Below are 27,252 nucleotides of genomic sequence, written 5' to 3'. Positions count from 1 at the left end.
GAAGTTATTTGGTGCTGATACTTCTTTAATACCACTGAGAAACTGACTTGGTTTACTTTTTTTTTTTTTTTCCAGATGATGGGCATAATAAGAAAGCTCGAAATGCTTATCTCAATAATTCCAATTATGAAGAAGGAGATGAATATTTTGATAAAAACCTGGCACTCTTTGAGGTAATATTTGGGAGAAGACTAGGGCAGAGATTTCAGGAATAGAGATTTCAAGATCGCTGTTTTCTATCCCATTTAGTTTTAAAACAGTACAGCCTGGATAATTTTAAGAATTGTTAAAGTATAATACTTATTATAACTTGTCATTATAGTTGATTTATTTATGTAATCTAATGATCACTTATAAGTACCATTAAATCAAATTTCTGAGTATTGAGGAAGAATGTCAACATTCTTCCTCAATATGGGGGACCTTGCTATCTAATTCAGCTAGGATGTGAATATTGCATTATCTACAAAGTGTAAAATAGTGAGTTTTTCAATCTGTGTTTGGGAGGACTATCACTTACCTTAGAACTACTAAATCAAAAATCAGTGTAGGAAGTAGGCTGCTAGATTAAGAGGACCTTGTAGGTCTAAACCTGAGACCCTACGGACTCTGACGGCATCTGCAGGCAGGTTCTTGAAAGGAACCTACTTTAGTCCCGCACTGCCTTTGTTTCTGGCTTTGGACAGTGATGTGAATGTTAGTTCTCTCAGCATACTTATCTTTTAAATGATATTTTCTTTCAGCTTACTTGAAGAAAAGATCTGTGGTGAATATTTACTTCAGTCACAAAAGGTTTTTTTCTTTTAATGTTTATTTATTTTTGAGAGAGAACACAGCTGTGCGCACGAGACAGGGAGGGGCAGAGAGAGAGGGAGAGAGAATCTCAAGCAGGTTCGATGTAGGGCTCGATCTCACAAACCACGAGATTATGACCTGAGCTGAAATCAAGAGCCGGACCCTTAACTCACTGAGCCACCCAGGTGCCCCTCAGTCACAAAAGTTTTTTATTGAGCTATCCGTATGTGCTGCAGTAAATAATAGCCATAAATTTTGTTAGAATGTTGGTAGCCTAAAGAAAGGGGCACTGTAGTTAAAGATAATATTACCAACATTTTTTACAAGGTTACAGCTGTCTGTAGGGGCCAGTGTGATTTTATTTTTACTGTAAAGTTAAGCTATTAGAAAGAATCCTAAAGGTTTTTCACTTAAGAATCTTATAAGGATTCATGTATCCCTGATTAAGTGATATTTTACCTTGGGAGGAAAATAAAGCCTCACTGATGAATTGTCTTAAAATATTTATCTGTGAAATATTTTCTTATTTAACTTGCAGTTTTCTGATACATGGGCCATTTTGGTGCTTATACTTCCAGTGTTCTTCATTACTCATTTCTTCCATGTTTACGACTTTATAGGAAGAAATGGACACAAGACCAAAGGTATCTTCTCTCCTCAACCGTATGGCTAATTATACTAATCTGACACAAGGAGCGAAGGAACATGAAGAGGCAGAGAACATCACTGAGGGGAAAAAGAAGCCCACCAAGGTGAGGCCTTAGGATAACAATGATAAATAAAAAGAGTCCCATATATAAGAAAGGAGGAACTATCCAGGGCATCACTCCGTGCTCCGTAACTATTGAATGCTTGCTTTAAGCCAGGCACTGTTCTGGGCACCGGGGCCATAGCAAAAAGAGAACATACAATGTCCTGCTCTCATGCAGTCTGAATTCTGGTATGAAGAGATAGTTGTTAAACTGTATATTACATGTTGATAAATGCTCTAACAAAAATATAAGCAGGGACAGATAGTAGCTACACTTGTGGCATATCATAGGCAGAGACTTGTCAGATCACCATGTTGTACACCTGAACCAGTGTAACATTGTGTGTCAACTATACTTCAGTAATTAATTTTTTTTAAGGCAGGCTAAAGAGACTGCAACTGGCCAGCAAGAAAGCCAGGGCAGAAGGGGTTGCTGTTGGAGAGAGGTTAGTCAGGAAAAGCCCTTCTGACGGTGATATTTGAGCAGAGACCTCACCAATGTGAGACAGTGAGCCTGGTTGGGAGAAGACCGTTGCAGGGAGAGGAAATAGCACTTCAGAAGAGGAGTGTCCATGCCCATCTGCTGATGCCATCTCTCTGTGGTCAAGTGGTTGGGTTTTTCAAAGACTACATTTCAGTTTTTCTCAAAATGAAAATACGGAACAAGGTAGCTTCCTGGTTGTTCAGGAATGAAATGACCCTCAGATCTTCATTTTACCAACTGTATTTACCAGCTACTATGAAAGATTTATACCACATTCTAAAGGAATTCCATCAAGTCATTATTCAGTTTAGATGAAAAGGGAAAGCTGATAGCTTCAAACTACAGAACATTTTAAAAGGGGGGGATTGTGGTCAAATACTTATGTAAAAACATATGGGGACCTGTGTAAAGTAAAAATGTATAGTTCTAGGACTATTAAAAAGTATGGTGATTGACATTTATTAGATGGAGATTTTATATGTGCCTCTTCTAGGATATTCTGATTATCTCTGCCTAATAATTAATATGGTAGTTGGGAGCAAGTTTTTATACACAAGTAAAGGGATAAAAGCATGGCTTCTAGATGACTATATAATTTTTCTTTTGTCAACTTTCTTTCCAGACCCCTCAAATGGGTACTTTCATGGGTGTCTACCTCCCCTGTCTACAAAATATTTTTGGAGTGATCTTGTTTCTACGCCTTACATGGGTTGTGGGCACGGCTGGCGTTCTTCAGGCCTTCGCAATCGTCCTTATCTGCTGCTGCTGTGTAAGTCCTGAGTTGGCTCTTAGAAATCACCTGGGGGGCGCCTGGGTGGCGCAGTCGGTTGGGCGTCCGACTTCAGCCAGGTCACGATCTCGCAGTCCGTGAGTTCGAGCCCCGCGTCAGGCTCTGGGCTGATGGCTCAGAGCCTGGAGCCTGTTTCCGATTCTGTGTCTCCCTCTCTCTCTGCCCCTCCCCCGTTCATGCTCTGTCTCTCTCTGTCCCAAAAATAAATAAATGTTGAAAAAAAAAATTTTTTTTAAATAATAAAAAAAAAAAAAGAAAAAAAAGAAATCACCTGGAACGTCGCAAGAGCTCAAGATTATATGCACTTGACCTGTTTGAGAATAAAACAAAGGCTAGTAGGGGAAGACTCATGATCTCAAAAGGAGAGATTATTTTGATATTAAAATCTGAAGTATTTTCAGTTATTTAGGGCCCACTCTTCACTGCTTAGATCTATAATATGATGTACTACAAATTACAAAGGAAGACTTCTTTCTGGAGGGAGTAGGAGATGTAGTCCTTGACTTCAAAGAATTCAGAATACAAACCACTTGTATTGATGGCACCAAAGTTGTGATAGAAAATGATGCCACACTACTCCAGTATAGTATGGAGGAACAAAACGGATTGTTGTTTAGGGTGAGGGGCGTTTGTTTTGTTTTCAAGTCTCATCTGTTCTCCCTTCCCTAGAAATTCAGGTGTGTTTTCCAGGTCCTCTCCCCACTGTACTGAGAACATTCTGATCTTCCTTGAATTTAAACTCCTCTTATGCATTATAAGTTGATTATTATAAAAAATGTATTTTTTTGTTCTGTTACCTGCTGACCTCTTTTATTACTATCATTATTATACCCTCCTTGTGCATTAGGCTCACTGAGTACATACAAAGCAGGATAAGCAGAGATAGTTCCTATCATTAATAAATTAAAATTAACAGTACTACCTTCCCCCCCCCCCCCGCCTTTTTGTTTTCTTAGTCTTAAAACTTCAAGGTCATATTTGGCTCCTTGGTTACCTCTCACATCTGATCAGCTACCAGTGTCAATCAAGTCTCCCTCTGAAATCTCTTACCTACAACCCTTCCTTTATATTCCTGTTTTTTCACTGAACTGTAATAGCCTATTAACAAGTCACTCTGTCTTCATCTGCTCCCTGTCTGCAGTCCATTCTATACTCTGTTGCTCCCAGGCAATGTTTTCAAAATATAGTTTTTATTCAGAAGTCTTCAGTGGTTCCCTTCCTTACTGAATATTGTTCTTGTAATATCTAGTCCTTAGTCAGTTTCCAGTCTGTTTTCCAAGTTAACTAGGAGACCAGGGTGAGATCAGGGGTTTCTACTAGCACCTAACCTACTGATTATGACATAGAACCATTTTAACAGAATACTCAAGATGATAGTAATTTGACTAGTGCAATGAGTTGAACCACATCATATTTCCATGCTATTAGGTATGACATCCAACTCCGTCCATAAAGTATGTAGAGTTAATTATTCAAACAGTGCTCTGAATTCCACAGATGGGAAGATAGTACAGAAATGTCATCTTTATAACAGTAACAGTCTTCTCCTTTCACTTCCTTTACAGACAATGTTGACTGCTATCTCCATGAGTGCCATTGCCACTAATGGAGTGGTGCCAGGTCAGTTGGCTAAGATTGCATTTCAGGGATTGTCAACAATTACTGTATGTTTATGCTGTGAAGCCAGAGGTGCAAACTTCCAAGGAACAGAATACTATTTAGTCTGTTGGTCATAGGTATTCACACTCTTTGACTTTAGAATACATTCTTTAAGTCTCTTTATGTCCTAAACTAGGGGAACCTCACTCACTGTTGGTGGGAATAGAATCTGATACAGCCACTTTGGAAAACAGTATGGAAGTTCTTCAAAAAATTAAAAGTAGAAATACCATATAATCCAGTAATTTCATTTCTGGGTATTTACCCAAAGAAAATGAAAACACTAGATCAAAAAGATATAGGTGCCCTTATGTATAGTGCTGTATTATTTACAATAACCAAGATATGGAAGCAACCAAAGTGTTCATCAATAGATGAATGAATACAGAAGTTGTGGACACATACACACAAAATAGAATATTACTCATCCATCAAAAAGAATGAAATCTTGCCATTTGCAACAACACAGGTGGACCTAGAGATCCACTCATGCAAATGAAATAAGTCCGAAAAAGACAAATGCCGTATGATTTTACTTATATGTGGAATCCAAATAAATAAATAAACAGACAAACAAAAACAGAGACTCATAAATACAAAGAACAAACTAGTGGTTGTCCAGGAAAAGAAGAGTAGAGGGATGAGCAAAATAAGTGAGAGGGAGGGAATAAGAGTTACAGATTTCCGGTTATAAAATAAGTAAGTCATGGGGATGAAAAATACAGCATAGGGAATACACTCAATAATATTGCAGTAACGTTATATGTTGACAGATGGTAACTGCACTTACTATGGTGTGCTTAATGTACAGAATTGTCGAACCACTATGATGTTGTACTATACCATTTATTAAAGTCAACCATACTTCAATTAAAATAAAAAGGAAAAAAATCTCATCATGTTCTAAGCTAGAAGTCTTAATTTGTATCACATTCCTATCTTCTTTTAGTTAGGATATATATTATGGGGCTATCTCATGCCTGTAGTAAATATTCCTTGATATTTATCTAAGTAATACTGACAAGTTGAACTAGTTGGTGTGGAGCATTAGCTATGCAGTATATTAGAAAGGTTTTATCCTTTATTTCCCGTTAGCAAATATACTTTTTATCAAAACATTGAGAGTTTTCAAAAGCTTGAAGCATTTATTCTTCTTATTTATGACTTTGTTTACATTCTTCTTACCGGTGTACTTTCTTTATCCTGCTTACATTCTGTTTTGTCTTGTAGCTGGAGGCTCATACTTTATGATTTCCCGGGCCCTGGGCCCAGAGTTTGGTGGGGCTGTTGGCCTCTGCTTTTATCTTGGTACCACATTTGCAGCAGCCATGTATATCCTTGGTGCCATTGAAATTTTTCTGGTGAGTAATGGCTTAATTGTGGTCTACAGTGTAGAAAAGATAGAGATTTGGATTTATTTTGTTGTTTGGTAGCAAAACTTCTGAGAGATCCGCTGTAGAATCAAACAAGTGATTCACTGTTAACTTGTCATTGACTTCCTGTTGTGAGTATAAGTCAGAACGGTTGAAAGTATCCACTGCCTGCCTACTGCTTCCCTTCCACCCATTTACTAACACTCTACCCACCTCACCAAGAAGTGAAAGTTGTGAGGCAAGACACACTAACAGGGAAAAAGTAAAGTTTATCTTTTGTCATATCTTTATCCCCCCAAAATAAAATGTTTTTCATTTCTTTATTCGCTGGATTATTATTATTATTATTTTTTTTACTGTTTAAAATGATAGGTAAGTAGGAATAATAAGGTAGGACTTAAGATAATCATTATAATTATTTTACATAACCCTTTGAATAAATTATTAATGCATTCTTTGCTGTTTCCTTTGGGAAAGGCAGATATTCAGAACAACATGTAGCCTTAAAAAAAAAAAAAAAGATCAATGCTATCCAGTTTTTGCAGGAATAGGTTAAGTCTCCAGTCATTTTCTGTCTTAGCCTTTCTTTACTTTGTGAAAATAAATGCAAACTACAACAGCCCTTTTACTCGATGACTATAAAATGACCTCATTTTCTACTTCTTTCACTTAACAGGTATATATTGTGCCCCGAGCTGCCATCTTTCGTAGCGATGATGCACTCAAGGAATCAGCAGCCATGCTAAATAACATGCGTGTCTATGGCACCGCGTTCTTGGTTCTCATGGTACTGGTGGTATTCATCGGTGTACGCTATGTGAACAAGTTTGCCTCACTTTTCCTGGCCTGTGTCATTGTGTCCATCTTGGCCATCTATGCTGGAGCCATCAAGTCTTCTTTTGCCCCTCCACACTTCCCGTACGTGTCTGCCTCTTACCGGCCATCATTACTGGGTAGTCATTGACAATATCTGGTGATGTGACCACTTCAAGTACAATTTCACAGTGTCCCTGAGATTTCACTTGTGGATAAGCTCAGTTAGCATCTAGGCAGGAAGCCTCCCCGCAAACTATGTCATGTCAGTCCTCTTCCTTATGTCCCAGGCATAGAACTGGCAGCTGTAACCATCATTTGGATGTAGATACTGAGTTTTGTTTTAAAACCTCCTTATAATGGTTGTGCTTGCTTAAACTATTCATGAAGAGCTTTACAAAGAATATAGTTATTACCGGCAAGCTTTGTAAAGTATTCAGAAGTTGGATTCCTGTTATTAATGAAATATCAAGAGAGTCAAAGAAACCTTAGCTCCTATTTAAACATTTGTAATTATCCTTTTTATTTTGCTGTTAATATCATAGCAGACTTTCTACTTATAAAGAGGAATACATGTCACATTTGCATATATATCTCTCTAGAGAGATTGTATTCCTTACCATAAGTAGTACAAGTACATTAAAGTATATTTTTTGAAGTAGCAATGGATTTGTACAGATAGGTGACTCCCAGGTCACCTGTTCTCTGTTTGACTAGTGGCATAGGGACTAACCACCACTGAGTGTTTGTAATCTTGCTACAGAGATTGTCTTTAAGAAGCATCTGGATTATCAGGTATCAAACTTATCAGTCCTATGTTCATTAAACCTGATTACAGAAAAATAGTTTTTTCAAGATGAAAAGACAGATCCATAGAGATTAATGACTTGCCCAAAAGTTAGTTAATGGCAGAGCACAAACACGAACACTGATTTCCTAACTCCTGGTGCAGTATTTCTTCTACTATGCTAAATGATGTCAGTGATAAATTCCATCATCAGTTTTTAGTCTGCTCATTTATGGGCTACAACTAGCCGAAAGTACTGAAGGCTACTGGATGTCTTCACTTGAGAAATTCCACTTTGCCTTAAGTTCTTCTTTGATTCTTCTCTCTTTTGGTGGGGAAAAGGTCACGATGTGTGGTATTTTCTTTAAAATATTCCAGCAAAACAAGACAGAATTCCCTAGAGGAACACTAAACAAGACTGTGCAGTGTTGAGTTACCAAAGCTGAGTAATGAGTACATGGCTCATTATGCACGTATGCTGTCATTTTGCAGATTTGGAAAGTTGCTTTGTTCCTCTTGAGAGTTACTTTAACTGTGGGTGTATTGTTCTTTTGTTCATATTTATAGCTCCGGGTTAAAGAAAAAAATAAAATCAGCAGTTATTATTTGTAATATCCTTAAATACCCTCACTCCCACTGGGTCTAGGCTTACGTTCAAAAATAGTTTTCTCTTAGGCCATAGTGGGATGTGCCTTCCATTTCAGCCAAGCTGTTTTTCTCAAAACGGTAGCCAGAAAGTTTGACCTTTAGCAGAACATTTTCAAAGGGGTTTTTAGGAACATAAGGCTTTTCTAGGCCAAAAAAATAGGGGAAAATTTTTTTTGTCAGAAGAACAAAAGGACTCTGAGATTCTTTTAGGCCTAACAATTGGTTAATAACCTAGAAAATTTGGAAGATGAGTAAGTACTGTGTCTTCAGATAGTTTTTGTATTTGAATTCTGTCACTACCACTCGAGCAGACTACTTTATCTCCCTAAACTTCAGTTCCTCCATCCACAACATGGAAATACTCATGCATATTTTGTGAGATGGCTGTGAGGATTAAATTGCAGAAAATTTAAATCCCCATTTACAGAATGAGTCAGTAAATGTTAGTTCTTTTCCCATCCATGACAGTAAAAGCTCTTAGAGATGAGGTGGTTTTTTTTTTTTTTTTTAACTTTGCTAATCTAATTTACTAACCTATTTCTAACCTATCTTCTTTTCTTAAACGTTTTTTCCCCCTTGCTTCATCTTTCCCTCTCTTTTCACTTAGGGTCTGCATGCTGGGTAACCGCACCCTTTCATCAAGACACATTGATACTTGCTCTAAGACCAAGGAAATTAACAACATGACAGTACCATCAAGGTTATGGGGCTTCTTCTGTAACTCAAGTCAGTTTTTCAATGCCACCTGTGATGAATACTTTGTTCACAATAATGTCACTTCAATCCAGGGCATTCCTGGATTGGCTAGTGGTGTCATTACAGGTAAGTTAGGAGGTGTTTGAACAAGTTTTTTATTTGTTTCTGAGGAAAGTGGGCCTTTCAATCTTAGACTCTTCTATTGTCCATGACGCCTCACCGCCATTGTATCACTTCCCTGCTTAAGCTCAGCACACAGCTCTTAATTCAGCTTCTTTCTGCTTTTCTGTTAGTGAACTTCTCCATTTTCAGGACTCCTTGCAGTGTTTTCTGTTAAAATTTGCCACCTTTAGAGAGCAGAGCTAAGCCAATCGCTTTTTCAACTGGGATAAAGTAATAAAATATTCTGTGTTACTGTAAAGTTGCCAATGTTCTTCCCATAGTGACAGCTAGAATGGAACTATTTCAGTGTCCCCACATACACATGTGTGTTTTCCTAACTCAGCCCGATTTCTGAAGCTCTTTGCTTAAGTGACTTTTTTCTTAAATGTTTGGTCCACAATTTCTTTGCATGTAAGCAGGTTTACCCTAAGGTTTTAGAAATAGCATTGATTATTAATTTTTAGAAAATAGGCTTTGCGGGGCACCCATATTTAGTCTGATTAACTTTTACTAATTTGCATTTGTAAATTTAACTGCATTTGTATGTACCAAAGCCTTTTGTAAAATTACATTTGAACCATTTGAGAAAGAGCATTAGGTTTTTATGTGTGCTTTATTATGTAATGTATACATGTGCTCATGTAGAAACAAACGTACCTTCAAACACTAGAAATGAGGAATCTGATTTAGAATGTTGTTTAGGTAGAAAATTAATTACCTTCTTTTCATACTTCTGTTGCTTATATACCTTTTTCTTCCCACTACAGAGAATCTTTGGAGTAATTACCTACCAAAGGGAGAGATCATTGAAAAGCCCTCAGCCAAATCTTCTGATGTCTTGGGCAGCTTAAATCATGAGTATGTCCTTGTTGACATCACCACCTCTTTTACTCTTCTGGTGGGGATCTTCTTTCCTTCTGTCACAGGTAAGCAGAAGGGCTGTTATCTATTTTAGAAGTTATCAGACCCAGAGAGTGATTTTTCTTAAGACACAGGCTTCTCAGATACCAGTCTTTGGTATCAGTATGAGTATCAAAGTGTCCAGGAACTAAGAAATTAACTTGTTCTTTTTTCCTTCTCTAAAGGTATCATGGCTGGATCAAACAGATCTGGAGATCTGAAAGATGCTCAAAAGTCTATTCCCATTGGCACTATCCTCGCCATCCTGACCACCTCCTTTGTCTGTATCCTTGTCATGACTCCAATTTGAGTTTTAGTCATAGGCGCATCTGTGGAATGAGGGCCATCAATATTTTTATCCTAGTAATAAAGATGTCTGCTTTCTATCAGCTCACTTCTCATTAGATAATCTACCCACCTCATCTCTAAAATTCAAGGAAAAATTTACAATAGTGAATCTGCCAACTAATTTTACTGATAGAAGAAATATCCTATGTGTCTGCTTTCTATCTCAGAGGGTTAGAGGTCAGTTTCCTTGACTCTCAGTGTGGTAGATTTAAGCAATGTTGTCCTTTTTGGTGCCTGTATTGAAGGTGTTGTTCTCAGAGACAAGTGAGTAGTTGATTTCTTTGTAATATTTGTGTGTCTGTCTTCCAGTATATCAGATCACTGCCCCCAAGATGGTCATAAACTCAAAACCTAACCTGAGGTTTATATCGTGACTAACAATTAGAAAATATATGTATATAGTTCCCCAAAAGGTTAGTGAATAATAAGTACTAGTTACATTGTTATAAATAAGTGAGATGCCATGAATATAGCTCTTTCATGAAGTAGTGAATTTGTCTGAATAACAAGGACTTGTCTGTAGTACATTAAAAGCTGTTGGAAAACTAAGACCAAAAGTAGAGGAGAGCACGTTAAAAAAACAAACAAAACAAAAACTTTGAAGTGTCTCTAGCATCTCTTTCTAGCATCTCTTCTATGAGATATAAGTATGTGTCTGTTTAGCATTCTAAATAAAATCTTGGAATTTTCTTCATTTTGTTTATGAAGGCTGCTGGGTGTTTTTCCTTTCCTCACACCTATGAGCAAAAAACAAGTTTTTGTAAGAGATTCTTAGAAAAATCTTTCCCCTAAATCTGCTAGATCTCTTCCCATTTTCCCCGTCTGGAGGAATTACAAGCCTCACCATTCACCCTTTCTCAAAACAGAAATGTAGGTGCCATCCTAGACTTTCCCCAGTTCCCTCATCCAGTTGGTTTCTAAGCCCTGTGAATTCCACCTTTCATCTTAATAGATCTCCTTTTCGCTATTTATCCCCATCCCTTTGCACAGACCTTCAGGATCTTTTTCCTGGATTATTGTAATTACCTCTCTTTCAGTTTTATCACCTTCTAATCCTTCTTCCATGCTGCCACCAGAATGATTTTTCTACAACACAAAATGAGATCATACAAACCTTCCTGCTTCACAGCCTGCCAAGCCCATTACTTCAGTCCGGCCCTGTTTACCTTTTTCTCATGTCATCTCCCATCATTCCCTCATAAAGTCCACATGCTCTAGCCATAACTTGAAGTCAAATATGCCTTGTTTCAGATTCCCATCCAGCCACACATTTGTCTGTGCAGTTTCCTTTGCTTAGAATGGGTAACTCCCACCTGGCAGCCACATGAATCTTTGAAGACTAGACTAAATGTCTTCTGTCCTGTGAAGCTTTCCCATACTTACCCAGCAGAGATACCCACTCCCCTCCTTGTTTAGCCGCTACAGTATTACACTTACCATATATATGTATTGTAGCTTTTGATATCACTCTCCCTGACTAGATTGAGTTCTTTTAGGACAGGAACCCCAGTAAATAATATATATATATTGCTGACAAAAATAAGTGGCACAGTTTACTATTACTATACTATTGTCACTGAAAATATATGGGTTCATAGAGGTTTGGTAAATTACACCATAATATAAAAAGTATTGAAAGTGTAAGCTGGAATACCACTTTGGAAAACTGTTGGTCATTGTCTCCTAAAGTTGAACATGCATATACCTTATGACCTGGCACTTCCACTGCTAGGTAGATCCAACAGAAATTCATGCACATGTGCGTTAAGAATCATGCACAAGAATTCTCACAGCAGTATTATTACTAATAGTCAAAATCTGGATATAGTTCACACGTCATCAGTAGTAGAATGGATAAGTTATGTATTCATGCAATGGGAAATCAGAGCAATGAAAATAAATAAGACACAGCTATATATACACCCACACAAAAGGATGAATTTCAGAAAGTTAAGTGAAAGAAACCAAGCACAAAACACATATATTGTGTTTCATTTATTTAAAGTTTAAAAACAGGTAAAACTACATAGTATTAACAGGATAGTGATGGGGGAAGGGCTAGTGATAGCAAGTGGGCATAAGAGAGACTGGGGTTCTGGCAGTTTTCTATTTCTTGACTAGCTAGTAGCTACATAGATGGTTTGTGAAAATTTATTGAAATGTACATTTGTTTTTTGCACATTACTTTTTGTGTGTGATTCTTAATAAAAATGGTTGAAACCAAAAATAAACAGATGAGATGCCATGTTTCACCCATCAAATTAGCATTGACTTTTAAAATTTTAATATAAGGCTGGTGTGAAATAGATACATACTATAAAACTTAAACCTTCATATACTTCCAGTGGGAATAAAATTTATTATAACCTTTCTGGAAAGCAGTTAGGTAGTGATTTTGAAATATTTTAAGATATTGAAATGCGATTTCATCCTTTTTATTGCGATGACTACCTCTTAGAAATCTGCCATAAGGAAAAAAAACCTGAAGTGAGAATGTAGATATGTGCATAAAGATGTTAATCACATTATTTCCTATAATACAGAATAACCACTAGAGGAATAGACTGTGTAAATTATGATGCAATATTATTAAAACCACTAAGATTTTCATTCATAAAGAGCTTTTCATGACATAGGAAAATGTAAGTTTAAAAAGAATATGGAATTATAGGTATAGTGTGATCTCCTCTATATTTTAAAAAACATAGTAAAGAGACTGCAATGTACAAAGTGTGCTAAATATTACCAGTTATGTTATCATGATGGATTTCCTCCCTGCTTTTTATTTTTTGTATTTTTCCAACTTTTCTGCAAAGAGCAGATATTTTGATATTTTGAAGGGAAAAGCTATAATTGAAGCTTAGCTTATTTTCTGGCTCTTCAGGTTATTTTTTTAATATAGGTTAATAATTAGCCTTTTGATCAAATCTGCCCACCTTTACATTTCTTAATTTTCATGTCTATCTCAATTCAGTTCTCTAAAAATTATAAATAGAAAAAAATTGGGTGATATTTTTCTAGGCTTTCAGTCTGTAATTACTTCCCAGTTAAATTTCCCCACTCTGATTTCTCTCCCAGGTTTGGGGATGCTGTGAAAGGTAATCTTGTGGTGGGTACCTTATCTTGGCCATCCCCATGGGTGATTGTTATTGGCTCCTTCTTCTCCACATGTGGGGCTGGACTTCAGAGTCTCACAGGTGCACCAAGGCTGCTCCAGGCTATAGCCAAGGATAACATCATACCCTTTCTGAGGGTGAGTAATCTTTCCCATGCCCTCTTCTTTTTTTCTCAGATTTTATGAGAAACAGTGTCATCTTCATATGCTTAGGAATTATTAGATCATATAATACAAAGACCTGGGTTTTTAGTACAAAACCCTCTAAATCTCTATGAGGGGTGAGTTTATATGTGAGTGGGTAAAGGTACTTTTAAAAATATCACAGTTGGAGTTTGGGTTTGGGGTTTTTGTTTTTTGTTTTTGTTTTTTTGAGAGAGAGAGCGTAAGCAGGAGAGGGACAGGGAGAGGGGAATGGGGAACAGAGGATCCAAATCAGGCTCTGCGTGCTGACAGCAGCAAGCCAAAGTAGGATGCTCAACCGACTGAGCCACCCAGGCACCCCGAAATATCAACAGTTGTTAACACCATCATCTTTCATATATCTGAAACTGTAACATGGAAGAGTCAGGGAGCATTGACTCAAACACTCCCCACATTCCTCTGTCTGATATTTCCCTTCTCTGTACAGGTTTTTGGTCACAGCAAAGCCAATGGGGAACCTACCTGGGCTTTACTTCTAACTGCCGCCATTGCAGAGCTGGGAATCCTTATCGCCTCCCTGGATCTTGTGGCCCCAATTCTTTCTATGTAAGAGCTAGTTCCTCTCTTCACTTTTTCTTGCTTAAATGATACATAATACATGTTGATTTCCATCAGGTGTATAACAGTTGTGGTAAAAGAGTGAGCCAAGTACTGGTATAACTTCACCTAAATAGTATATATTGCTAAGAAGTTTTGTGTAAGGCTTTTATAAATTGTCATGGTTTCTTCCTACCTGCATAACTTGAAAAGTTCTTTGCCTTCCTTTGTGATTCATCATCAACTGGTTGTAGTTTTTACTGCTACTGTTAGGTTGGATCCTTTAGCTGGGACTTAGTGATGACTTAATACCTACCTGGCACTGGGCAGCATGCTAGGAATACAGAGGTGAATGACACAATCCTAAGAAACTGATGATAGATAAAGAGACCAGTGATCTTTGTACAGTGTGATGAGAACTGTGGTAAAGGTGAACAGCGTCATAAGAACTCTAAAGGGATGCACCTAAATGGACTGAGACTCAAGAAAGGTTTACTACTTGCATCTTGAAGGAGGACTGGTGATTAACTCAGCAACTGGATAGTGAGATGTCCCAGGCATGGAATGTGTGTGAAGGAACTGAGGAATGAGATAATGTAGCACATCTGAGGATTGAAAGTAGTTTGGCTTAATAGAATGGAGGGTGCCTGTTGTGAGCTAGCTGAGCAGAGAAGTAGGTAGAGCCAGGTCACAAAAGACCCAGAACTTTTACCTGGAGGGAGGGAGTGATCCTTTGAGAAGGATCAATTTTTATTTATGGTTTAGAATGATCAATTTGGTATAAAAGATAAGTGTAAAGGAGGCTAAAATTGAGCTGGGAATGAGTGCTAACTGGAAGCTTATTTAACTAATCCAGCAAGGAATAAATGAGAGCCTGAACAGAGATAATAGTAATAGAGATGGGAAGGAGGGAAAAGGTTTAGAAATGTGTAAATAGGTAGAATCCACAGGACTTGATAAGTCAATTTGGAACAAGGATGCGTAACAAAGAGGACACTGGGATTTTTCCAAGAACAACTGGGTAAAGAGTGGTTGTGTCTTCACTGAAGGAGAACACAGGAAAATGAGCAAGTTTGTGGGGAGAAGTTTAAGTTTCTCTACATCCTAGTCTTAATCAGGGGTTAGTGGGCTAGAACAGAGGCTTAAATACAACACAGGTCTCCATTTAAAATAACGCCCAGTGGCTTCGTCAGTTGAGCATCTGACTCTTGGTTTTGGCTTAGGTTCTGATCTCACAGTTCATAGGTTCCAGCCCCACATTGGGCTTCATGCTGACAGCATGGAGCCTTCTTGGGATTCTCTTGTCTCCCTCTCTGTCTCAAAAATTAATAAATAAACTCAAAAAAGTAAAATAACCCTTGAAGAATAATTTTACAGTAATATTCATGCCTCTTACTTTGTTTAATCTGCCAGGTTTTTCCTCATGTGTTACCTCTTTGTGAACTTGGCATGTGCCTTGCAAACATTACTTCGAACACCCAACTGGAGACCCCGGTTTCGCTACTACCACTGGTAAGTCTGCTCTTTTTCTTCTTCTTTCCCACATTTGGAGAGAACCCATCATTGAACTAGGAAACTAGGAGATTCTGGGTTGTCAATATAATTTTTCTTGGTCAGCCATTCCATACTGTTGCGACTTGCAGTGCTTACCTGAATTTCCACCATCCTACCATGTTTTCTTCATAGGTCACTTTATAACTTCTAACACCCACTTGAGGATAAAGATCAAAACTATGAAATAAATATTTCCAGCCTGCTGCATTCTTCAGGTTAAACCAACCTACCCTTTGCAGATCTGTTTTCTGTTTACCTCTTAGCTAAGCACTGGACTTCATCCCTTGCTATCTTTATTCTCATACTGTCATCCATTTTCATTCTCAAACTCTCTTTTGACAGTTTCATTTAGCAGGTAAGAGCACGAGCTGTAGAGTCAGATGACCTTAGCTTAATGTCAGCTCTACTGTTTCATAGCTTTGTAACTTTTAACAAAGCACATAACCACACAGAATTCAAGTTTATTCATTTGTAGAATGGGACTGATGGTATTACGTATCCCACAGGGTTGCTTTGAGATGATCTGAAGTGCTCAGCACAGTGCCTGCTACGTGGTGAAACTCTCAGTGGAAACGTCACTACAGCCGCTACTGCTGTGTTGGCATCTCCTCAGTCCTAAAGGAGTCATTACGCTTTTCGCTGCCATCCCATCTCTTCCTCATTTCTTTTCTGTCATGGCTAAAGGTTCTCTAATAGGTCCCATATGGACCTGTTGCTACATTCCTCTTTGCTTTTTCTTTGACCCTTTCCTGGCTTTACTTACCAGTGATGAGCAGTAATGTGACCTTTATCTGGCAGAAAATTAGATCCTCATTGATTTTATCGCCTCTAATCCAATTTCTAGCTTTAACCTTAATCAAAAGTTCACTGTGAACTTTTTTGTGTTGCTATTTTGCTTTTGTTTTCTCTTTATCCTGTTTTTACTGGAGCCTAATCTTTCCAGATTGAGCTCTCCTGCTCATTCTTTGAGATTCATCATAGAGCTAAGAAGTTCATTCTATACACAGAAGAACTGCAATAAACATGATTGTTCACCTAATCTATTTGCTTAAAACAAGCATTTTATCATTCTCTGCCATGTTTCTCTTACGTAAAGTAAGAAAACTAACACCAGCTTTCCTTCAGTGGGTTCTACACGTATGCTAATAAACATTTATAAGGTAAAGATCAATATCCACATGAAATATCTACATGAAATACTTTTTTTAGAGATCATCACGTTAATAATTCTGACTATATGCCCCTCCCTGTTTCACCTACTAGGTATTAATTATCCTCACAACTACAGATAACTTTTGTTGAATCATGGTTATTTATATGTTTTTCCAGCAATGGGACACATCAGCACAAAGGATGGTTTGGGCCTCAGCACAGGCCACGATAAAACAACTATAAAAATTGAGAAAAATCATTTAGAAACTTTTATAGCAATTTGACATTGTCATAGCATCCAGGCATATAGTAATTTTTCTAACAAATCCTTTTTATTGGATTTTACAAAAGTTCACTCTGCAATATATTAGAATTAAAAAATTAATAACAATTTCTCACCAGTTTGAGAAGCACCTCTAGCATAGGCTTCTTTTTTAGTTGCTTAGGAAAGCACTTTTTTCATTTGTGTTTTTGTTTTTAATTTTCTAGGGCCCTCTCTTTCATGGGAATGAGTATCTGTCTGGCTCTGATGTTCATTTCTTCCTGGTATTACGCTATTGTAGCTATGGTGATAGCTGGTATGATCTACAAGTACATCGAGTACCAAGGGTGAGTTTGTGGATGTGACCTTGATTACTGATAAAAGTATCCACACCAACTAGTTTGGTTAGAGCCAGCCCAATGGAAATTGAGTTAAGGATCCAGATAACCTCATTCGTCTGTAACTAAATTTTGTATCCCCGACTCTCCTAGCCGTCTTACAAGACACAAGCTTACAGATACAACAAGGGGAACCTATTGAGAAAATATGAACAGATCAGTGAAAAAAAATGACTAAAAGGACATGTCGAAATAATAATGATAAGTATGAAAGTATAACACAAATATAAATATTTTTGCTTATCGCCTCAGTCAAGGTATTGTTTTTGAAATGAAAAAGAAGTTAATTCTGAAAAACTGTAACAACTAAGACTTCAGTAACAGTTTCCAAAAATTAGGAGTAAATAACACTCTGGTTCAGAAGATTACATTGAGTTTCGCTTTCTCTCCATTATTTTCAGAGTAAATTGAACTTTGGGTCTGCAGTCATTTTATTCTCCAAATTGCTGTTTTACATTATTGCTTTTAACAGGTACATAGAAGGACAAATGAGTGATCCTTCCAGCCTTTATTTTGAACTATTTATTGTGCAGTGCAGTCCATCACTGAAGGGCAGTGCGGATCTGCTTATAGCGGGTTCATTATGTTAATAAAGAGCATTTAGTTAATATGAGTTTTAATTTTCTGTCTTGTGCATATGTTGCTTTTAGATAAAGAAAAAATAAACTTTATGTTTTGAAATTGTACTTCCTGTAGTCTAAATCTGTCTCTACTCTTTTCTTTTTTTCTCCCAGAGCGGAGAAAGAATGGGGTGATGGAATCCGTGGGCTGTCCCTCAGTGCAGCCCGATTTGCTTTGCTTCGGCTGGAGGAAGGACCTCCACACACTAAAAACTGGAGGTAAAGAAATCAACAGAGCCTAGTGGTGTGGTGTTTGGCACATGGTTAACACACCCAACCGTGTGCTTCAGGATGACAGGAAAAGGAATTGAGGTGGCTCGGAGAACTGGTGTAATATATCTGTTTTGAACAATTCCAAATCCTTCATCTTGATTCCCTTTTCTTCTTGTGGTGTCTGATCTAGACTTCTACCATTTTTATTGTTTGTTGCAGATTGATCAATCTGCAGTGATACTGGGAGGATTCAAAATCACTATACCCTCATCCTGTCCTTTCCTTTCCTTTAATCTCTCCCTTCTGCCCAGTTACATGTTTTATCCAGATCTCCTCAAGTAAATGCTAGAATCCTCATTCTGTTCCCCAAACCGAAAGTCTTTTCTCCTTCCCCACCCCCCTCCTGCCAACCTCTTTACAGGCCTCAGTTGCTTGTATTGCTGAAACTAGATGAAGACTTACACGTCAAGCATCCTCGCCTCCTCACCTTTGCTTCACAGCTTAAAGCAGGAAAGGGCCTCACTATTGTGGGCTCTGTTATCGTGGGGAACTTCCTGGAGAACTACGGGGAAGCTCTAGCTGCTGAGCAGGTAAGAAAGAGTCAAGGCCTACTGACTTAGTGGAATGTAGCTTATGGTTTTGTGATGTAAAGTTATAAGATGTTGTATTTCTAAATTAATCCCTTTCCTGAGTGATCCAGGTTGTTTCCTTCTTGGTGCTTGCTTTCGAACAATCATATTCTCCCAAATAATAAGATGAACCAGAAAACAGTAATTTATTCTTTCCATTTAGAGAGCACTACTGGGGCTCCTGGTGGTTCAGTCAGTTAAGCATCCAGCTCTTGATTTTGGCTCAGGTCGTGATCTCAGGGTTCATGAGATCATCGGGCTCTGTGCTGACAGCATGGAGCCTGCTTAGGATTCTCTCTCTCCCTCTTTCTCTCTCTCTGCCCCTCCCCCCTTCAAAATAAACAAACATTTAAAAATAAAAAGCACTACTAAACTCTTAAGATTATTAAGGCTGAGCACTGTTTCCAAACATTGGTTGAGTTAGGCCTCAGAGAGGTCCTTTAAATAAGTCTGTCCCTTGAACTGTGGAGATGGTTCTGGTGACAACGAAGAGCGGTAAACAACTTTTTTTCCTCCTTAGCAGTCTACATGGTATTGTGAGCAAGATTCCTTTGCTTTACTTCTGATTAACTGCCAAGTATTAGCTCTCCTTAAAGAAGAAAGCAGTTTTCACTCTAATGCTTATTATAATTGATAGAACCAACCCTGTTTGGACAGATGTTCAATTACATTTCAAAAATTTTACTGGGTTGCATTTTGGAATACTTTGAAACCCTAAAAACTAGAAATAATGAAGAAGCATTAGTCCAGGATGATAAATATAAATAAAAAGCACAGGATTGGAAATCAAGAGACCTTGCTTATATTACCCTAGCTGGCTACACCACTGATGTAATCTGTGCCTTTGGGAAAATCATTTCTTCTTTATGCACCATTATTCCCTTCACCTTTCCACCGGGAGAGCAGAGTAAAAGTAAATGAAATATTATCTCCAAATTGGCCTGAATAAATAATAGTAAAGCAAAGACAAGTGTCATCAATAATCATTTTTAAAATATCAAAAAAGATACAGAAATAGGAGAAACCAAAAAGAAAACATACCTGAAAAGAAAACAAAATTCTTAAGTGAAACTGAATCATCAGATTGAATTTCTAGTAATATGAGTCAGGGTATCATGGCAATTGAGGAAAGAAGGAGATCATGTTTACACTCACCCTAGTCGGTTAAGAAATAATATTGAATATTCGCTTTGTGAAGACCCCTGTTCTTGATTTGTCTTGTATGTTACGGAGAAGGAAAAAGCAGAAACTCCCTATAGTCAACCAGCAGTATATGTAGTAAGCACTTAGAGAAAAAGGCAAAGGATAATGAAATTCCATCGGATTAATTTTAACTTTTTGGACTTTTCTGTAGGAGATATGGTCTGATGCAGAGTTTGTTAAAGAGGAGGAGAATATAATAAGGAGAAGAGTAATAAAAAAAAAGGTTCAGTGTGAAGCAATTCAGTGTTGAGGTTCTCTTTTCCAGACCATAAAACATCTAATGGAGGCAGAGAAGGTGAAAGGGTTCTGCCAGCTGGTGGTGGCGGCCAAGCTGAGAGAGGGCATTTCCCACCTCATCCAGTCATGTGGCCTTGGGGGCATGAAGCACAACACCGTGGTGATGGGATGGCCTAATGGCTGGCGCCAGAGTGAAGACGCTCGAGCTTGGAAGACTTTTATTGGTACAGAACACTTTTCATTTTATCCTGAGGGCCCAAAGGAGGGGATAGACCTATATCCCTGTTACCTTAACCCCACCCCATAGCCTCCTAAAGTGGAGACTGTGCCATTGTTGAAGCAGAGTATTATAAGGGCACGTAAATGACTGCTAACAGTAATAACCTTACTCTACTCACCCCTCCACCTTTACCTTATGTTCATGAATTGTTTATCTCTGTCATGTATTATGTTAGGAGTTATTACTGAAATTGCCATATTTTCACTTACGATCTCCTATCATTGACATTCTCACAGGAATTGGAAGGATCGTCTTTAATCAAAATCTCCAAAATTCACATATCCTGCCTCCTCCCCAGAAATGTAGTGATCAGAATATATCTAGTAACATAAATCATGGTTCTGAATCTAATTGTGTTATTCAGGTTTTTCTCAATGATTGTTGTTGCTCAATGAGGTATAACCTACTATGTAAACAGAACACCTTGCTTAAAGAAGTGTAAAAAAAAAAAAAAAAGTAAGGGCACCTGCTTCGCTTAGTCAGTTAAGTGTCCACCTCTTGGTTGCGGTTCAGGTCATGATCTCATGGTTCGTGGGATCAAGCCCCATGTCAGGCTTTGTGCTGACAGCTCGGAGCCTGCTTCAGATTCTGTGTCTCCCTCTCTCTCTGCCCCTCCCCCACTCGTGCTCTTTCTCTCTCAAAATAAATAAACTTAAAAAAAAAGTGCGAAAAAAAGCATTATCCTTGGGGCACTTGGGTGGCTCAGTCAGTTAAGCAGCTGACTCTTGATTTTGGCTCAGGTCATGATCTCATAGTTCATTAGATCAGGCCCCATGTCAGGCTCTGCACTGGTAGCTCAAAGCCTGCTTAGGATTCTCTCTCCCTCTCTGCCCCTCCCCTGTGCTCTCTCTCTTGCTCTCTCTCTCTCTCTCTCTCAAAATAAATAAGCAATATGACATGGTGGGAAGCAAGGCAGGCCTCTCTGTTGATCCTGATTCTGTTTTCTCCCTAGGCACAGTTCGAGTGACAACTGCTGCCCATCTGGCCCTGCTGGTGGCTAAAAACATCTCCTTCTTTCCCAGCAACGTGGAGCAGTTTTCTGAGGGCAACATTGATGTGTGGTGGATTGTGCATGATGGGGGGATGCTCATGCTCTTACCATTCCTACTTAAACAGCACAAGGTATTTTAGACACTTTTTGAAAAAAGTCTATCTCCCTTAATTAAGTTTTGTCCTGGTTCACTAGACAGATCCTTCCTCTTTGATTCTATAGTGTTGGGGCTTAGGATCAGAAGAGTTGGGGATTATTCTTAGCTTTCCCATGATCCCAGTTTCAACCTTATGAGAAATGGTTTTGTAGTTGGTACCTACCTATTTCCACATGAAATTCAGCAAATTAATAAAGTTCCATATGAGCCGCCGGAAAAACATTAACAAATGAACACATCTGTTAAAAAAAAAAAATACCAAAGTCTCTCAAATACTGGAAACCTACATACAGGTGTATGGGTGTGTGTGTATCTCATATACATGCTCAGGGAGACTGGGTGGCTCAGGCAGTTAAGCATCCAACTTCGGCTTAGGTCACGATCTCACTGTGAGTTGGGGGCCCACATGGGGCTCTCTGCTGTCAGTGCGGAGCCCGCTTCGGATCCTCTGTCCCCCTCTCTCTGCCCTTCCCCCACTTGCACTTTTTTTCTCTCTCTCAAAAATAAAAAAATAAACATTATAGATATGCTCATCCTTTGGTAAGACTAATTAAACTGAAATTAAAAATAGTAAGGGGCGCCTGAGTGGTTCAGTCAGTTAAGCGTCCAACTTTGGCCCAGGTCGTGATTTCACGGAGAGTTCGAGCCCTGCGTCAGGCTCGATGCTAATAGCTCAGAGCCTGGAGCCCACTATGGATTCTGTGTCTCCCTTTCTCTCTGCTCCTCCCCTGCTCATGCTCGCGCGCGCTCTCTCTCTCTCTCTCTCTCTCTCTCTCTCTCTCTCTCTCTCTCTCTCCCCTTCAAAAATAAACATTCAAAAAAAAAAACTTAAAAAAAAATAGTTAGCTATTATAGTCTCTGTGGTACCATCAGTATTCTACCTGAATACAGCACCCTCTTAAGGTATCATATATCATCTTTTGCCAGTTTTTTTCTTGTTAGGAAATTAAGAACTTCTTTAAAATGTTTTAAATGTGTTTCTTAGTCAAGCTTTTGCCCCAGTACCATAATTTAGCAAGTAAGAAACTGGAAACAAATACCCTGATACTACAGCAAGGTTGTCTAAAACAAAAAATGGCTTGCATTTTAGGAAATAATTCTTTTTTTTTTTGCCTTCTTGCCTCTCACTTTCATTTCTGTACGGTAATTTCTCAGGTGTGGCGAAAATGCAGCATACGGATCTTCACAGTAGCCCAGTTAGAAGACAATAGTATTCAGATGAAGAAGGACCTGGCCACCTTCCTCTATCACCTGCGCATTGAGGCAGAGGTGGAGGTGGTGGAGATGGTGAGAAAGGGTTTGAGATCACAAAGACCACCCTTCCCCCACTTCCTACCCTGTCTTCCTAGAGCTTTTTCTGGTTTGGGAACTTGTTCAGCTGCAAATGTGAATTAATCCCTTAGTTCCAACAAACCCCTAATATAGTGATCGAGAGAAGTAGACTATGTATGTGATGGGTATTTGGTGGTGTTTTTAATTTTTGCTTTCTTGGTTGTGACACATTCTTTGTATTTTGGCCACATTCTTGTCTGCTTAATACAGGTTTTTTTTAATTTTAATTTATATACGCGTGGTAAAGTCACACATAGCTTTTTGTTTTGTTTTGCTTTAATAACCTGGCAGTAAAAAAAAATTTTTTTAAAGTAGAGTTTGTGCTTTGGAAACATATGTAATGGTTAGCTTATGGAAGACTCTCAGGGCTTCTATATTTGATCTACAGTCCATAAAATTACATAGCTCAGTGCCTGGACAAAACAGGAGTGAAACTTAGGTTGATGTTGTGATACTTTCTCTGGTTTAGTGAGTGGAAAAGAAAACGTATGGCTGATCCTTGTTTCTCCTTTGTGCTTATTGCCTATGCTACGTGTGATCCGTGGCAGCATGACAGTGACATTTCAGCTTATACTTATGAGCGCACCCTGATGATGGAGCAGAGATCCCAGATGCTCCGGCACATGCGACTGTCCAAAACCGAGCGGGACAGAGAGGTGAGACCTTCCTGTATTCATTGAATCCTGGCCCTGTGAAGTCTGTCACTGAAAGGGATGATCCTCTATTGTTCTCCTAGGATGACAGATTCTTTCCTTCCCACTTTATCAGTTCTTCCACTGTAACCCTACATTATTGTTTGAAAATAAGTGAAGCTGAAGCATGAGAGAGATTTGGGTATAGAGGTCATAGCTGTGTTGGGCCCTCCTCAGGCACAGTTGGTGAAAGACCGGAACTCAATGCTGCGATTGACCAGCATTGGCTCTGATGAGGATGAAGAGACAGAAACCTATCAGGAGAAGGTGCACATGACTTGGACAAAAGACAAGTACATGGCATCCCGGGGACAAAAGGCCAAGTCGATGGAAGGATTCCAGGACCTGCTTAACATGCGTCCGTAAGTTTTCCAACTCACAAGCTTTTCACATAACATGGTATCCCAGTCAGTGGCACACATGTGACTTTGCCTGGATACACAGGATAAAGTCTGTTCATTCCACACCAAATCCAGCCATCTGTTATTTCCCTGTGCATACCAGCTACCAGTTAACATTGTACACAAGCTAACCACCCTTCTTCCTCACCATGTTCTGTTCCCGGCATAAAACAAGCAAACGTTGAATGAGAAAACCCAGGCCAGAATATTAAAAGAAAGAAATCATTTGTTCATTGCATTATTCATAGTCGTTGCAAAAAAGCTCTGTGTCTCAAGGTTTTTAAAGTTAACTGTATGTCTAGCTTTCTCTTTGCCTTAACCACCTCTATTTCTCCCTTCCACCTGCCCAGGGACCAGTCCAATGTGAGGAGGATGCATACAGCAGTGAAACTCAATGAGGTTATAGTTAACAAGTCCCATGAAGCAAAGCTTGTTTTGTTGAATATGCCAGGGCCACCTCGAAACCCTGAGGGTGATGAAAACTGTATCCTTTCCAAGAGTGGAGTTATCAGTAAGGAAAATCTTAGCCTGTTTCTTAGATGAGACCACTAGGTAACCTTAAAAGTCATTGTCTGTGCCCACATTTCCCTCTTGAGGAGGGAAGGCTGTTAAAAGTCGTAGGCAAGGATTCTTACAAAGTAGTGAGAGTAATCTCCTTTTGGGGAGGTGGGTGTATATGTTCTCTCTGAACCCTAAAGAGACTTTATAGGTGGTAAATTTGCATCATGACTTCTAATATTTCATGGTATAGAACCCTTCCTGACAGTCCTAGAGACAGAGTACCCACATCCTTTCTCCTTTTCAAGCTCTACCCACTTGGCAAAGCTCCTGTGGATGGAGTTAGGGGAGAAGCAGTGGAGTGGAACCTCCTCCAAGGGGAAAAAAGAGATAAGGGTTTTTCCTCAGACCCTCATCCCAGGATTGTTTTCATGGGGCCCCTTCAGAACGGCAATGGTGTAGACTGGCCCATTTGCACCAGTACCACTAAGCAAAAAAAGGTTAAGAAAAAAAGAATTGGCAGAAAAATCTGACTTGAGCAGCTTCACTTAGAAATTACTTGGGTTCTCTCTAGCAGTCTTCTAAGCTGCCCTGTTGTGACTTTTTCTTCTTTTTTGGCTTATTTTGCTATGTGGTATGAACATGTTATTTGTGGTTTTCCTCCATTTTTTTAAGTAACATTTAGAAAAAAATCTAACAAATAGAGATCTTGTATTATATATGCAAAGGGACTAGATTCCTGGATTATTTCACAGGGTTAAATGGACTCCAGAGTTCAGATCTCTCCAATTCTTAGTATATAGTAAATAAAACAAGCATGTTGATTTTGCAAGTTTGTAGTCAGATAAACCCAGATTATCATGTCAGGTTATAAAAATGTGCTTTTCTCCCACCTGTTTGTCTCCTTGACAAATTCTGAAGACATGGAGTTCCTAGAAGTGCTCACCGAGGGACTAGAGCGAGTCCTCCTTGTCCGAGGTGGTGGCAGTGAAGTGATCACCATTTATTCATAATGTACTCCTGAGTGACTCTGCTTGGCCTCACCTTTCCTAAAAGGCTTCCATCCTTCGTGGAAGTGCCAGCTCTTTACTACTACTCCCATCAAGTAGGCCTGGGTTCTGTACACATCACACTGAACTCTTGACAGGCTGAGCCTCAAGTACTTGTGCAAAAAAAGTACAAATAGTTCTGCTCTTTGCTGTCATATGATCTGCCATCCTTACAGAAGAAGCAAATATTCCCTCAACATTGGAACACTGGTCAAGTCCTAAAAGCCATGTCTGTCCCAGTTGAAGTCAACAACAAGTTAAATTGGTTTAACAAGCTAAACCAATAAAAATGAATTGGCAAAAGGGATGCTAGAAATTCAACTGAAGACCGAAAGCAAGTACAGGTCCAACATTAAAGGGAAGTCTCAGAAGTCATGGTCCAGTGATGACACCATGGGGGTAACAGCCAGAGGACACAGCTTCATCATACTAAAGAAATCACAGCCAAGTATATGGGGACCTAACAACCTTGTGGAGATAACCTGTGGCAAACCAAGATGAAAACCTTTTTTAGCTAATTTTCTTTAATGAATCCACTGTTCTCCAGGACTCTGATTTTCTGTTAGGGTACTAATATACAAAAACTGACACATGGCTGCAGCCTTTACTTCTTCCTCCAAAATAAGATTCTCCCCAAATACCAGGTTTAAGTACATATACTATGTTGGTGTATATATATATATGTGTGTGTGTGTGTGTGTGTGTGTGTATACACACACACATATATGTAGGTGTATATATATGTATGTATATATATGTGTGTGTATATATATACGTATATGTGTGTGTATATATACACGTATACACACACACACACACATATATGTATCAGCTGGTTCTCAAAATCGATTCTGTGGTTAAGATTGTAATACAGGCATTATTATCCTGGAAATTGTTTTTTAAAGTTGGAGTGGAAAATTTTCTTTCAGGTTGTGTTCAAATGGCCAAATTAAGGTAACTCCAAATGGTAGCTGTTAAGATCTACTGAAACACAGTCTGTGGTTACCTATGCGACAAGGGCAAACATTAAAGTTGTTATCTAGGAAACCTAGATGATGATGCATAGTGCCCAACAGTTTCTCCTCTCCCTTTTTTTTATGCCCTCTCGGTTGGTAGGCAGGCATAGGTCAAAAATCAGGAACAAACACTAGGAAGACTGGCTGAAATCCTTCCCTAAAAGCGTTGGACTGTCTTTTAAAGGGGGAATCTAGCAATGGGATTTGAAGTTCCAGAGCCATACTCCTTCCATAGTGCCAAAGATTGAGCTGCTGCTCCTCTCCCTACCTTCTTCACTAAAGTGGCATATGATTGGCATTGGCCTGATTCAAGAAACTTCTCTTTCACTAAGAATCCTTTGGACTCATTTCCAAAGCCATAGCAAAGACTTGAGGCACTCACCTAAATGCCCACAATATGAGCAGTTTTCTTTTCTCAATTCTATTCTTGTGACTGCAGAAACTTGGCTCTGAACTAAGAGTATCCAAGCCAACAGTCCTCTGCTATAACAGTTGTTTTCAGAAAG

The 27,252-nt window shown here is 38.7% G+C and overlaps 1 protein-coding gene across 4 annotated transcripts in view; it reads left to right on the top strand.

Annotated features, from left to right (window-relative positions):
• The window catches only part of SLC12A6 (solute carrier family 12 member 6), an 85,490-nt gene extending 59,493 nt beyond the window's left edge, over positions 1–25,997 (top strand). For 3 of the 4 annotated variants that reach the window (XM_042989272.1, XM_015539952.2, XM_007087475.3), the window contains 23 exons: positions 76–173; positions 1,416–1,547; positions 2,653–2,799; positions 4,386–4,440; positions 5,710–5,840; positions 6,529–6,770; positions 8,708–8,922; positions 9,726–9,884; positions 10,044–10,142; positions 10,413–10,470; positions 13,285–13,459; positions 13,953–14,071; positions 15,476–15,574; positions 17,258–17,377; positions 18,163–18,267; positions 18,683–18,851; positions 20,359–20,554; positions 21,563–21,732; positions 22,914–23,045; positions 23,639–23,746; positions 23,960–24,144; positions 24,534–24,667; positions 25,603–25,996. In XM_042989272.1, the coding sequence (XP_042845206.1) occupies positions 76–173; positions 1,416–1,547; positions 2,653–2,799; positions 4,386–4,440; positions 5,710–5,840; positions 6,529–6,770; positions 8,708–8,922; positions 9,726–9,884; positions 10,044–10,142; positions 10,413–10,470; positions 13,285–13,459; positions 13,953–14,071; positions 15,476–15,574; positions 17,258–17,377; positions 18,163–18,267; positions 18,683–18,851; positions 20,359–20,554; positions 21,563–21,732; positions 22,914–23,045; positions 23,639–23,746; positions 23,960–24,144; positions 24,534–24,667; positions 25,603–25,694 (3,140 nt within the window). In that variant the 3' untranslated portion in view covers positions 25,695–25,996. Of the gene's footprint in view, positions 1–75; positions 174–1,415; positions 1,548–2,652; positions 2,800–4,385; positions 4,441–5,709; positions 5,841–6,528; positions 6,771–8,707; positions 8,923–9,725; positions 9,885–10,043; positions 10,143–10,412; positions 10,471–13,284; positions 13,460–13,952; positions 14,072–15,475; positions 15,575–17,257; positions 17,378–18,162; positions 18,268–18,682; positions 18,852–20,358; positions 20,555–21,562; positions 21,733–22,913; positions 23,046–23,638; positions 23,747–23,959; positions 24,145–24,533; positions 24,668–25,602 lie in introns of all 4 variants that reach the window. The other variant, XM_007087476.3, reaches the window with a different exon arrangement.
• Positions 25,998–27,252: the final 1,255 nt, after the last annotated feature.

The sequence above is a fragment of the Panthera tigris genome, chromosome B3 (genome assembly GCF_018350195.1).
Source record: "Panthera tigris isolate Pti1 chromosome B3, P.tigris_Pti1_mat1.1, whole genome shotgun sequence".
NCBI lineage: Eukaryota > Metazoa > Chordata > Mammalia > Carnivora > Felidae > Panthera > Panthera tigris.
The sequence above is the reverse complement of the archived record's forward strand: the minus strand, read 5'-3'. Positions and strand labels throughout refer to the sequence as shown.